The following is a 13987-nucleotide window of genomic DNA, read 5'->3' on the forward strand; positions in this document are numbered from 1 at the left end:
TTGAGCGACTCACATAATCTGAGAGGAGTTTCTCCATCTCATTCTCTGCCTCCTCTCTCAGCTCCTTGTCCAGGCTGATGCGCTCTGCCTTCTGCCTGGCCAGGAGTTTGTCCACGGCCGCACCCTTCCCAGAGACCACGCCTCCTGCAGCGGCCCCGCCCGGGGCGAGACCCGCCTGCTGAAGCATCTCCTGGCTGATGGGGATCTTACCGCTGTTGAGTTTCTCCAGCAGGAGCTGTAGAGCCTCCATCAGCTCCTGCTCCCTCCTTGAGGATCCTGTTAGGGGGGAGGGAGATTTGACCTTTGACTCCACATGCATGCATTTAACTATTCTTTCTAAGTTTTCACAATACTGAGAGGGGATACTGGCATGACTCATATTATACAAGCTATTTGTTTAACAGCCTGTTGAAAAATAGTACAATACATAACTTCTGAATATAGGACAAAAGCAAAATATTTAAAAATGGGGATTCTACAGTAAGTGCACTAAAATCATATCTTTGTAGACTTCCTGTGGACTTCCTGAAAGGTAGACTCGAGTAAATATCTCCCAAATAGTATGACATACATAAGATGATAGGACCAAATGACAGCAAAGTATAAAAAGAATATTGCTTGCATCAAAGATTTTCAAAACATTGCCCATTATTTGACATCATACTTGGTATATTTCACTTTGTCTGCACAACAAATGCCTTTCAGCAGCAAAATATTTTAGAATCAAAGGGGATGGAGGGGTCATCTGCAATACCAGCCTCACTACAAACTGAGCAACATATCCTTACTTCATTGCAACAGAAGTAACATAAACTTTGAAATAAAGTAGAAAAAAATGCAAGGACGTCTCTGGTTTTAAAGAACCAGAACCAGACAGAAGTCACCATAGCTATGATTGCAGTGATGGAGGACACAACACAAGAGCTCTTGGGGGAGTCCTACCTGAGAAGTTGAAAGTCCTGTGTGAGGTGTAGTTTGCTATCCTGACATCACTGCTGCTCCCATCATCACTGGAGCTGCTGCTGCTGCTGGATCGGCGACGTCCAGCTCTTGAGAGACGCTCCAGCTTGCCCGTATCCAGGCTGATGAGCAGGTCCTTTCGGATGGACATTAAAGAACAATGGTCAGTGCTTGGTCAGAAGGTACTTCCATTCTCATTTCATAGAGAATGTTTTTAAAGAGGTGACTATGGCTTCTCATCTTTTGGTTCCTGGCATTTTCTACTGACTTCATCACAGGGTAGAGTCCTACCAAATGGCACATAAACTGAGGTGAGATTCAGTTCCAGGTGAGCAGTCAGGGAATTGGGGATCAAAGTATATTGTAACTTCAAGTGTGAATATGATGTCCATAACTTGAATGATAGATATTTTGAGGGTTTGGATGAGTATGATGCCAAGAAATCTTGCTGTAAATTATCTATTCCGTGACCTGAAAATGACAAATTCTAGATTGGGGTGAGAGGAACTTCTGGGACTAGGTTACCTTGAGGCCATCGGTCTGCTTGGACATGCGTTCATAGAATCCCTGGAGGTCCTCCTGCTGCTTGGCCAGCTGCTGTGAGAGGTAGAGACTCTGATCCTCCAGTTTGTCATACAGAGTCCTCACGTTGAAGTCTTCGAGGATGGTGGGCTGGCTGCTGGCCACGCCCGACAACGCTACACCGCTGGCACCGGCTACTGTGGAGCCGGCTATTAGCTCCTCACTGTGAGAAGCATGGAGGAGAGGGGGCAAAAGTTTGAATATTGCTTTAAACTTTGCAAATTTACCAAAATAATCTCGAGTCCATGATTTGTCGTTCTCGACTGTGAGAACAGTTTCTACAGTTCATCAAAATTCTGGTTGTGTTTAAATAGATATCTATTTGTTATCTTTCTGATCTTCAAGAATAAAAACATGGTTGTTTGCAAAATACTGACTTGGGCAGGCTCAATTTAGATGTAGCTAACACATGCCAGCTTTACTATGATGCAACATCCAGTCATTTGAAGAAAAAATCACCTTCTTTTAGTATAAATGTAAAAGTTTATGATATTGCATCAACAGAGACGGTAAAATTAATGCCATAACAGGGTAGAGGAAGACACCCTCACCGATCATGGTCTTTGTACTGCAGGTAGGCAGGAATCTTGGGTGGTGCACCAAGGGCTCGGTACTTGGGTTTCCAGGCCTTCATCGGGTAGATGCCCGCATCCTTGGGTCTCCAGACGATCACGGCGGCAACAAGCATCACGATGCAAGCCGCCAAGAATGCAAGCATACCTGTCAAGGAGCACAAAATGGCAGTTGTGAATTGCTGCTAGTGTCTACTGGACAAAATTCTCTTCTGGGTTTAAAGGGGTTCCAAAGCATTCCATGACTACAAAACACAGAGTTTCTCTCTTTTTCCCTAGCAACCCTCCTTCAAATGCATAGTAAGTGCAAGATCTACAGAAAATATTTCCCTTACAATTGTATCTAAATAGCTTACATGCATGTGATTTTTTTTTTTACTATACTACATTTAATTCTTATCTGAAAAGAGACTGCGAAGCAATGATGTGTGGAACAACCTAAATATATGATACGTACACATCATTACAGTAGGACCGTACTAGGTGTTGTCAAATGAATGAAACATGAACACTTTAAATTCACAGTAGGTGTACTAGGTGTTATCAAATAAATGACAATAACTGAGTGTTATGTTTCTCACCGATGATGAGACCCCAGTCTGGTGCTTCGTTGATGTTGTTCTGTTTTCCGATGTCTTGCTCCACCAGGTTGGCCGTGGAAGAGGGCGCCACCTGGATGGCGTCACATGACACGTCCTGCTCCTGCACAGCGACGATGATCTCCCAGCTGGGCTCCTGGGCGTCGGCGAAGACGTAGCGGCCCGGCTCGGTGAAGACATGCGCGAAGAACGTGATGGAGACGTTGGTGTTGATGACGTAGAAGCGAAGGTCGCGGAACTCGCTGTAGTCGAACGTCGGGTTGGTGTTGAAGAGATGGTCCTTGACGTAGACGGGGTAGTTGCTAAGGGAGCGGTTGCTATGGTCGATGGTGACACGAAAGAGGAGCATGTCCTCCAGCTCCAGACAGAAGAGAGGGTTCTCGATGCCACTCACTCCCGTTGTCGACTGCACCGCCATGAGACGACGTCGGGATGACTGCGTTCCCATGGAGTAGTTCATCGTCGTGTAGGAATCAGATGTTGAGTAGTACGAAGCCGTTGTCACCTGGATGGTAGTAGCATCTACAAATGTGCAAGGGACATAAAGACAGATGATCATTAGCTTAGGGATTACTGTATGTGTAGAGTGGTAGTGTCTGCAAATACATGTAATTTTACTGTGACTAGCGACAAGACTGAACTGGTGATATTTTGGTTTAGATTACATCCATCTCTAAACATACTAAGAAATCATAGGTGAGTCTTCACAAAACGTGAACCAGCAGTTATATCATAAAGCAAGAAAGTCCACATGGTTTCTCTTCATAGTTGCATCTGGTATCAAAATGAATAAGCAATAAACTAAAATAATAAAATTTCAGACGCACACATACCTAATATGTATGTGAGAACAATTTACACACCAACAGGATGTTCTATTTCAGTTTAGACAGTTTGTTTCTTTAATCAGGACTGAGAAATAATGGTCTCCACAGGATATGGGTGAAGTTTAAGAGACATACATGTACATGTATGGATGTCTGGAGAAACATCACTTGTTACAGCAATCCCTTGCACAAAAACAACCACACGAACAGATGTAGTATACAATCACATGTTTATTTCTGATAAGATTTTTGAACAAATTAATTGGGGGGAGTGTAGAAAATGTCCTGCACAAACCTGAGGTGAAAGAGTCGCAGTCCTCAACGCTGGTTGGTACGATGCCAGTCGCACCAGTGTCTGAGGTCTCCGCAAATTGTGATCTCTTGGCCCCTGAGGTGAAGGCACTCGGGCCAATGGAGCCAGAAATTGACTGGGGGGAGAGAGAGAGAAGGAAGAAACGAATGCTGATTACCTCTAATTTCCCTAATGTCCTCATAAATCAAACTTCAGTGCATCACAATCTCTATCATTAGGTTGTCCCTCACTGAACAGATGAAACAGGTACAGCTGTATGACACTATAACTTTACCACTATCAGGATCATTACTGCATATTGAACGCCAGTTCTGTACCTACACTGTATAACCAGTTATGGTCTCTTTGGGTTTTTTTTTTTTTTTTTCTAAATATATATTGTGCCACAGCAAATACTGTAAAACACAATATTTTCGCGGCAAGAAATTGTCGCGAATTGAAGCCAACAGCCTTTTTCGCGGCATGAAATGTTTGCACGTTGCCTCTAACATTAAATGCATATAATGTAAACAAGAACTTTTGTGTGCATTTTAATTTAGTGAACCTTGGCTCTCACGAAATTAAAATGCATGCAGACATTCCTCGTTTTACAATAACAGCTAATTCAAGTATCCCGACAGAGGGAAGTTTCATATTAAGCTAATCAAATGGTTTGCCACTGCGCAGAAAGGTAATATCATAAAAAGCACTGCAAAAACACACAAACAAACAAACAAATGCTATTAAAGCATAATATACGAAGACAGTTGAGATATTTATGTCACAATCAAATTTGCAATCATAACAATATGTCACACAATGTTACCTCTGGTGTTTCTGCAGCTTCTTAAAAGCCAACTTGAACAATCAACTTAAAGACTCCTTGCCTAATTTCATAAATTTTTCTTGCACAAATCACCATTTGATAGCAACTGCATTTACTTCATCATCTCCCTCCACTCACCTTGCTCATGGTGTTGCCCGATGGGTCCGTGCAGGTCAGACTGAGGGCACCGTTGGCGTTGACAGAAATCATGGCGGTGGGTATCACCTGGCTGCAGTTATTTCCACAGATGCTCTCCACAGTGGTGTACGTATTGCATTCACACCTGGTTGCAAATGGAAATGGGACTGAGGTATTCATTTTCGGATCTAATTAATTGCTAAATATGTCATGACTTGGATGAATTGGTTACTGGGTCATATCTTCCCTTAGCATCATTTTTGGTTGCCTGGTTGATATCGTATGCTTTCGTTTCATTTTGTCACTTGTTAATTGCAGCTGTTTTGTAGAAGGATTTATATGTGAGGATATGTCTCAAGTATTCACACTGCCGAATGCACCACTTGGGGGCTCCGCTTAGACCAAGTATCACTGTTGTGCTGCTTAAGATCCCGCATATGGCAATGAATAAGCTGCTCAGATCTGAACAACCCATCATGTTTATTGTCCGCCCTGATTTCTGCACCAAAGGTTTGACAAGTATAGATAATAAAACAAATGCACATGGACTTTAATTAGACAGCAGAGCAGGAGTACAGAGTGCCTTGTATTATCATGTGTTGAGCTCAGCAAAAGTTTTACAGGATCCTCAGAGTGAATTTCATTTTCAGTACGTAAATACTGTGTGCAGTATATCTCCTTGGTAAATCCCCCCAAAACATCACATTTACATAAGGATATTGACAAGCGATTTTCCCCCTCACCTTCCAACGTCGACATTCCAGGAGCCACCGTTGGTGCCGCACTGCGTGGTGCAGTCCACAGTAGACGGGTCGACGCACTCTCGGGTGCTGGCATCGCGGCTCTGGGAGAGTTCGCAGCGAGTGTCCACTCTGGGCTGGCAGTCTCCCTCGCCATTGCCCTCGACCTGCTGCTGGTCAGTCTCGTCGTAGTACACATAGCCAGACTGGCACTCGCAGGACCCGTCCGAGATCTGGAATGACCGGTATGCGCCTGTGCAGGTACATGTTGGGCTTCCTGCAGGCAAGACAGTGAAAGAGTTTCAGATTTAGTTTCAATCTAATGACATTTATTTCATGTAAATATTATCATACTAATGTACAATATAGTAGTACAGAGTTGTATGTGATACACAGAAATAAGATTCATCAAATGAAGTACAGGTAGCACCTTCACAATATGTTAACAAAATAACTGTTAATCCACTGAGTACAAGAACTCTGTGTTTCCTTTACAAAGTCTAATAATAATGACAAACAATAGTGGCCTCTTATAAAATGCTACAGTATTTCAAAATTGATGCTCATGGCACTTTTGCACAACCAACATGTACAGTAAAAGTCTACTGAATTGAACCATTTTGCAGAAAATGGGTTAATATGGATGTATTTGCAAATGTGAATAGGGACTGAGACCCTTAACACTCACCCGGTTCCGAAGAGGATGCACTGCCACAGGGGCGGCAGGCCACCTGGCCCTCCAGGTTGTTGTAGGTGCCCGCCGGGCAGTCCACGCACTGAGAAGCGGCCACGGCCAGGGCCTGGTTGCCATAGGTACCAGCGGGGCATGGCGTGGGGGCGGAGGAGTTGGCAGGGCAGTAGTAGCCCTTCTCACAGGGGTAGTCCTGGGGGTTGCCAGTACCTATTAAGGTAATGCATGACACAATGGGAGGACAAGAGGTATAAGAGAAAGATGAAGTGACTCTTATACAAAGACAAGTTCAGGAGCCATCTCAAACAGAAATCATCAAAGTGTTGCTGAAATAGGTTACAGAGGAGGTAAAGTGGTCACTGTTTGTTCATATCTACAAAGAGATTTTACATTGGGAAACTTAATCATTTTGCATAGAATTGGTATGCTCTTTGCATACCAATGTCATTCCTGACTGATGGGCTTATTGCTAGATTTAGTTGGAATTCAGAATATGCCGGTCTATCTTGGGCAATTTGACATGTACATGGGTAAATTTTCCTTTATTTCTTTGTTCACTGACAGCCCTGTCTACTGGCCTATCTCTTTGCCAATTAGACTAAATGTTCAGAAAGTAATTATTCATGAACGGAATTAATTTTCCCAATAGTAAATATATCACATTCACATGGGACTATGGTATTGTTAAATTTCTGGTGTCCAGCTCATATTCTTTTAACATTGAGGGGAATTTTAAAGTGAGTGCCAATAGAACACCTCAGTCAAGTATGGCCAAATGGAAGGGCAAACATTTTCTTAATCTTTCTTAAAGAAGCATTAATGAGACAGAGAAAACAACAACTTCTTACCTTCTGGGCAATAGTATCCCTCGGGACAGTCTGCACAATAGAAGCGCTCTGTGTGGTTGCCATAGGTACCAGCTGGGCAGACGAAACAGGAATCGGAGTCTGAGTCACGCAGCTCGTTGTGGTTGACAGCCCGGTAGCCAAGAGGGCAGGCCAGTGGGAACTCACTGCCTTCTGGACAGTACTTAGGGTAGAAACATCTGTGGACCGAACGGTACATCAGGAGACATCACAATCACAAAACAAGTCATTGTGTTTTAGTCAACCCCTTTAAATAAGACCTACTGCGATGAATTATTTTGCATCTGAACAAGAAAAAATGTCTTTGTATGCCTAAAATCTAGCATTTCTTTTTCCTTCTTTTCTTAATCCTCTTAGTCTTTTCTTAGTCCTCTTTCGGACAGTACTCAAAATAGTAATTCCAATGGTTGCTTGAATACAGCAACACAAATGCTTTTGTATGGCCATGTGAAATAAGTGTAAAGACATCAATGTAGTTAAACTTTTCTTTCTCAAAAATTAGTGTTACTTAAAATCATCACCATAGGTGTTTAGTGATGCTCAGCTCATTCCAGACTGACCTTGTGGGGGTGAAGGAGCCGATGGGACAGTAGTAGCCCCCTGGACAGATGGGAGGTTCGCCTGTCACCCCCTCGCAGTAGTGACCGGCTCTGCAGGTCACCTCAATAGATGCACCTGTCACAGAAATGTAGAATTACGTATTTCACAATTAATGTTAGAATGAAACCAGTGTGCTGGGCTACCCAAAAAGAATGTAACATTTGACCCCAGAGACAGGCTTGAGATATACATGGATCCAATAAATAGCATAGATAAAGGCTTTCTAACTTTTAAAATCTACATATTATGAAGAGTTTGACTGTAAAAGGAGTTAACTCCATTCTTGTCAATTTGAGAAATTTAAGATTCAAGCTGTCAAAAGAGAAAGAAAATAATGATAACAAATATTTCTAATCATAACTTGAAGAATATTCCTTGTTGTGTAACAAGTAAGGTGTTTCATTTTGATCTATATGATGATTGACTTACTTTGAAAATAGCACATGACCCATTTTGTGATAAAACTTTTCATATACAACACCCAAGAATGCATGATCACACAAAAGACACAAGACCAGTGAACTTTCCATTGGTCACATTCACGGAAACAGCATACATGCTCTTCTTTTATCAAGGACCACAGAGTTTCCAAATGTAGATGGAAGCCACTTATCCCTAGGTCTAACCTCTTCATGGTGGTATGTGTATGAACAGGAATACTTACACATTGTACAATGTACTTTTGCAGTATTATTGGAGCAAATGCACAGAGATTAATTTTCTGCTTCTTCTTTTGACATTAATCTAAACTATGTGAACTAAACATTTTCGTATCAACATAAATCTTTCCAATTTGCCTCACCTTCTGGGCACTCGTAGGTCGGGCGACATGGAATACCGTGGACATTGATGGTGTCGTTGGGGCAGTAGTAGCCTGGCGTACACAGAGGGCAGTCTTCATTGCTGACGCGCCCCTCCGTGGTGCTCATACGACCTCCGGTGCAGGGGACGGGTTCCGTGGTGGCCTCCTCACAGTAGTGACCCACAGGACAGGGGTAGAACGTGGTGTTAGTCATGCCTGGCGGGGGAAGTCCGACAGAAGAAAGAAAGATTAGTACAATAGTTTTGACTCATTCATCATATTAACACTCCAAGGACTATATTTTACAATGCTACTGAAATATGCCAGTGTGGAGTAAGCTCATTTGCACATTGGTATCAATGACCTTTCTTCTCTTTTTCTTTTTTTTTAAATAAATTTGGTTAGGCACTTCACTTGTTTTCAAAGTGACATTATGCATAAGTTATGTCCTTTGACCATTGACCCTTCAAACTAGGGCTGGACAGCACTAACCTGTTTCATTGCAGAAATACCCTGGCTCGCAGTTGAAGCAGTCCTGCATGCTGGTAGCGCCCTCTACGTCCCGATAGTGGTAGAGAGGACACTCAATGGGGGCCTGTCCCTGGAGACAGTAGTGACCCAGCAGACAAGGGTACAAGGTGGGGTCACCTGAAGAAAAAGAAAAAATGATTATGATGATGGAGATTAGGGGTGAAATGCTGTAGACACTGGTACATATGATATCACAGCTTAGAAAAACTGTGCTTAGCTCTTTGTGCAGGAACGCCTTTATCATTCTACAATCTCAATGCTGCTTTAAAATAATTCACAGATCTATGTCAAAGACCAATGGTTGTGTTATTACATTAGTAAATACAACACTGGACAGCTTGTAAGTCCTGTTCAAAATTATGATAAGAAATATTCATCTTTAGGTGGCACAATCTTAGTTACCACAAACATTGTATACCAGTGTTGTATTCTGTTACTGCTGAAACCCAGTTAAGTTTAATTCAAAGTGAATAAAATCACTGAATACTATCATAATAATCATCATTATTATCATTTACATGGCATTTTAGATGTGTAAATATAGAGAAACACAAAACAAGTTTGATTCAGCATGACAATGAATACATTTAATCATAATACAGCAACAAAACAGACATACAAAAACAGGCCAAAATCGTGACATAACAAGTAGGGCTGTTTCCATAATACGTACAGAAATTGGTCAATAAACTGAATGAACGTAATGGAGACTTTCAATAAAAGTAATCTTAACATCATTCCACAGTAAAACTTTACCATGCCCTGCTTAAGTGAGTCTTTTATTTTAGTAACACCATCAACTACTAAGCAATCGAGGGCAATGATATGAGAAAATAGAAAAGTCAGCAAACACTGTCCTACCTTCTAGACAGTAGCTACCAGGTGGGCAGGGATAACAGTCCTCCTCCACACTGCCAAAGTACTCATCCCTATAGGTGTTGTTGGCACAGGGGATGGGGTCCGGGGTGCCCTCTGGACAGTAGTGGCTACGCGGACAGGGGCCGGCACAGGTGGTGTTGTCCTCACACTGGGTCTTGTCCACATCAAAGACAGGGAAGGTCCCGTTGGGGGTGTGCTCTGAGCTACGGCTGAGGCACAGGTAGCCCTGGGCACAGGCTCCCTGGAGCTGTCCTCCTCTGTGAATGGAAAGGCCAAAAATATAATGAAACACCCACACACCTGACTTGACATGATCTTACCCTTCAAACATTCACTCTGTGCATGATTATTTTTGCAGAATCTACGGTATATTTTCTGGGGTTTTTTGTCCAAGTTTTCTGACAGAAGACTAAACTAAGATGCTCTAATATTAAACTTATTCGTCCACACTTGACAACAGAAGATTCTAATGGCATACAACCAGAAACATCTTACACCCATTATGCATACATGTAATTTGTTGACACAAAAGCCAGCACCGTAATACAAGAAAATTGCTACACACAATGCCATTAGGGAGTCAGCTGTGTAATTCATGGTTGGTGTACGACAGCGATGAACACCCAGTGTATCCCTGATATTACACCAAGACCTTTGGTGTTTTCCTGACATGTTAGTATAGCCATCTGGGAAAGCAAAATGCTGATAACTCATGCCACAATGTTTGTACACCTTGCAAAGTGAAATCTGGTGACACAATGTTGTAAAGCCAGTCCAGACATACCTGCAGTACTGGCCCGACAGACAGGGCAGGCACTCGTACTCGGACTTCAACCCGGTGTCGTTGGGGTAGGTGAAGGTACCATCCGGGCAGGGGATTGGTGTTCGGGTAGCTGTGGGGAAAGCAAGACAAGGAGGGTACACAAGAGTGACAGTATGTTTGGTTGCACTGAAAATGGCTTGTACATGGAAAAATACAGTCCTGCATATCTTAATATGTTTCTGGGTATGCATTACTTGTATCTCAAAGCCATACCCCATTCTCACACTAGTCATAAAAAGCTCAGGGATGCTAACCTTGTGAACAGCATTGCAATATTCTGATGGCTGAAAATGTCTATTTTTGGTGGGCAAACAGTATTTTACCATTCCTGCAATGGACAAGTGTCATTAAAAAAAAATTGCAAACACAGTATGTATTCCATGAAACCCACCGCATTTTGGGCAAAAAAAAAAAAACAACACTACTAAATACTATAAAAAATAGTAACAGTGGCATCTGAAAGCTAGTCTGACATCAAAACCTATTTCGGTGTATATCCGTTATACATTATGAATTTGTTTCATCACTAACTACATTCAGATAGATATAGTAAGCCATATGTTGGAAGTGGCATCTAGCAGGAGGCGCAGATGGCGTCTAGTCTTACCTGCTGGACAGTAGTGGTATGCTGGGCACGGTGTGGGGTCTGGGTAAAGAGAACTCTCACAGTAGTATCCGGCCTGGCACTGGATACAGCTGTCTCTGCCGACGTCTGGCTGGTAGTTCCCGACTCCACAGGGCACAGGGGCTGGGGACCCCACCGGGCAGTAGTGACCCACGGGACATCGGAAGGCCCCAGGGGACGGGGCGGTGATGGTCTCGTTGGCTGGACAGTAGTAGCCGGCCGAGCACTGGCCGGTGGCGTTGGTCTTGCCGGGAGTTTCACAGTAGTAGCCACCGGGACAGGGTAAGCAGTCTCCTACACCAGCAGCTCCTGAAGCAGATATAATGAGAAATTGGTGCACTGACAAGTTATACTATGCAGTGATTGATACTTTTCATTCATTCAAAGGAAGTTTGCTGGTGTACTCTTGATGGTACCATCTAGAAGACACGTAACAGAATAAGATCCTGATTATTTTATCAAATATCAATTGAAACCTATCCAGACATATTCACAAGTAAAGCAAACTAAAGAGACATATAAGAGGGTTAAATATGACCTATCATTCAGACAGAGAACTTGTCAAAGACCACAACCATAACTTGCTTTGAATGTGTTGATGTATATGCTTGACATCAATGATACAGTGGTAAGAAACTGTAATACACTTATTAAGAAAATAGTACTTGTACACAAACAAGATATTCTTGCAGTGACAAATATACACATTAGTACAAAAAAAAAAAACCCCCAACAACACCAGAATTATAATTCTAATCAAATGCTCCCTACCACCACACAGCTACTTGACCCAGACCAGGCGATATCTCAACTCACCTTCGGTATATCTGATGGTACCAGCAGGACACTGCTCCGGTGCCGGCGTACCCTCGTCACAGTAGTGACCCACTGGGCACAGTCCATTGTTGGGGAACTCTGAGGTTGCCGTGGGAACCTGGTCGACGGCTCCTCCCTCACAGTAGTAGCCTGCGGTGCATGGTCCTGAATCATTTGACAGAGGGGAAATTGGTGAGAATCTTTTCTGCGATTCTTTTCCCTTGCTTTCAGAGGTCTGTGTGTGACCTTTGGTTTTAGCTATGACATCAAGGAATGCGATAATATGTTACGGGCCCTATCTGACATCTCTGTGCCATTATTACAGCACATTTTTATTGGTATTTGTTTGTTTGTTTCCACACAATAAACCCTATCAGCATGAATGAGAGTAACAAATTATTCTTGTATAAAACATACAACACCTAATAAAATGTACCAAAATCTCAACAAGTCAAAATGCACAGGAAATGAATATCTAGTAAAGAATTCTCAAACCCCTACATTATGCAGAGTAGTGTTGGAATACAGTTCACCAAAAAAAAAGAAACAAAGAAAAAGACAATACCCTACATGCTATATATGGTTTCAAACTCTGAGTTTAAGTAGATGGGATAGCATGACTGTCTAAACCCGTCGAAGACAAGTCCTGAGAATACTTCGTCAGGTGTCTATGGGAAATGTGTGTTACAGCAAAATCAGTCCGTCCTCGACAGGTTAAAGATATCAAGAATTTGTCTAATGCTAGAAAGGTTATATGAGAGAGAGAGATTTCTTTGGGGGGGGGGGGGGGGGGGGTGGGGGGGGGGGGGGGGGGAGTTAGTTTTTACCTGAAGGCCAGACGTTGCCATAGCCACTACAGTACTGGCCAGACACACAGTAGGCACACTCTTCCTCAGCACTGATGCCTGTGATGTTGTTAAAGCGGCCAGGTGGGCATGGGATGGGCAGCTGTTCTCCATACACACAGTAGTGACCTGGGGATCATGGGATATTGGATGAAGGGTTACGTGGGAGTAAAGCAATTTACTCATACACATTAGATACAGTAATGTATACACTTGACTCACTGTTCAGTGTAGTGGATAGTATTCCTATGGCACATACAACAGATGTTTCCCAGTCCAATATGTACTACCAGTGAAGACAATAATGGAATATGTGTCTGCTTATCACAGTCTAGTAGCAAATTTCAAATATGCGTGAGGAAGTGACATTATCTTCTGTATATCTTAAGATGACTGAAAAAAAAAAAAATTCGCTTGTTTACATTAAACATGACAGCAAGATTTTTTTTTCACATTCTTCTTCAAAAAAAAAAAAAAACTACCACAGTTTCGTAAAGTGAAGAAGGAAAGGAAGTTTGGAAAATGCAGCAAAATGAAAAAAACAAGACATAAACCAAGAACTAAACAGACAGGACAGCAGTCTTTCATCTCATTGCCTTCAGTACAGACCTTAACCAATTACTAACTACATATTGAGACTCCTACAGGGCCATTACAGAGTCCATCTAGCTCCTGCATTTAATGGGTTAAAGGGATCGTACAGTTCTAGTTGAGACCTAATTTCAGGTTTCTAACATTTTTTGTTGAGATCATGAGAAACTTCTTATGAAATATGGAAGGGCATGTAATTCTATGAGGAATTCAACGTTTATTTGATGAAAATTGGTTTTGAAATGGCTGAGATATCCAAAAAAGAGCGATTCTAATAAAGTGTGGGACCCACACTTTATTACGATTGCTTTGTTTTACTTTGTTTTTGGATGTTTCAGATATTCCAAACCCGATTTTCATCAAATAAACTTTGAATTCCTCT

The 13987-nt window shown here is 42.3% G+C and overlaps 1 protein-coding gene across 1 annotated transcript in view; it reads right to left on the reverse strand.

The window, feature by feature from the left end:
- Positions 1 to 13987, reverse strand: part of LOC139724510 (uncharacterized) — a 64409-nt gene that overhangs the window by 22233 nt on the left and 28189 nt on the right. Inside the window, exons 32-49 of the mRNA XM_071635644.1 lie at positions 12997 to 13143; positions 12170 to 12334; positions 11336 to 11662; positions 10690 to 10798; positions 9888 to 10162; positions 8988 to 9143; positions 8496 to 8711; positions 7654 to 7768; positions 7076 to 7272; positions 6225 to 6437; positions 5540 to 5813; positions 4797 to 4941; positions 3836 to 3968; positions 2696 to 3235; positions 2094 to 2262; positions 1486 to 1705; positions 943 to 1096; positions 14 to 276 (exon numbers count right to left, since the gene is read on the reverse strand). Of these exons, the coding sequence (XP_071491745.1) occupies positions 14 to 276; positions 943 to 1096; positions 1486 to 1705; positions 2094 to 2262; positions 2696 to 3235; positions 3836 to 3968; positions 4797 to 4941; positions 5540 to 5813; positions 6225 to 6437; positions 7076 to 7272; positions 7654 to 7768; positions 8496 to 8711; positions 8988 to 9143; positions 9888 to 10162; positions 10690 to 10798; positions 11336 to 11662; positions 12170 to 12334; positions 12997 to 13143 (3818 nt within the window). The remainder of the gene's footprint in view (positions 1 to 13; positions 277 to 942; positions 1097 to 1485; positions 1706 to 2093; positions 2263 to 2695; positions 3236 to 3835; positions 3969 to 4796; positions 4942 to 5539; positions 5814 to 6224; positions 6438 to 7075; positions 7273 to 7653; positions 7769 to 8495; positions 8712 to 8987; positions 9144 to 9887; positions 10163 to 10689; positions 10799 to 11335; positions 11663 to 12169; positions 12335 to 12996; positions 13144 to 13987) is intronic.

This window comes from Diadema antillarum, unplaced genomic scaffold, assembly GCF_040938485.1.
Source record: "Diadema antillarum isolate AM-2024a unplaced genomic scaffold, OU_Dant_1.0 scf00000217, whole genome shotgun sequence".
In the NCBI taxonomy this organism is placed as follows: domain Eukaryota; kingdom Metazoa; phylum Echinodermata; class Echinoidea; order Diadematoida; family Diadematidae; genus Diadema; species Diadema antillarum.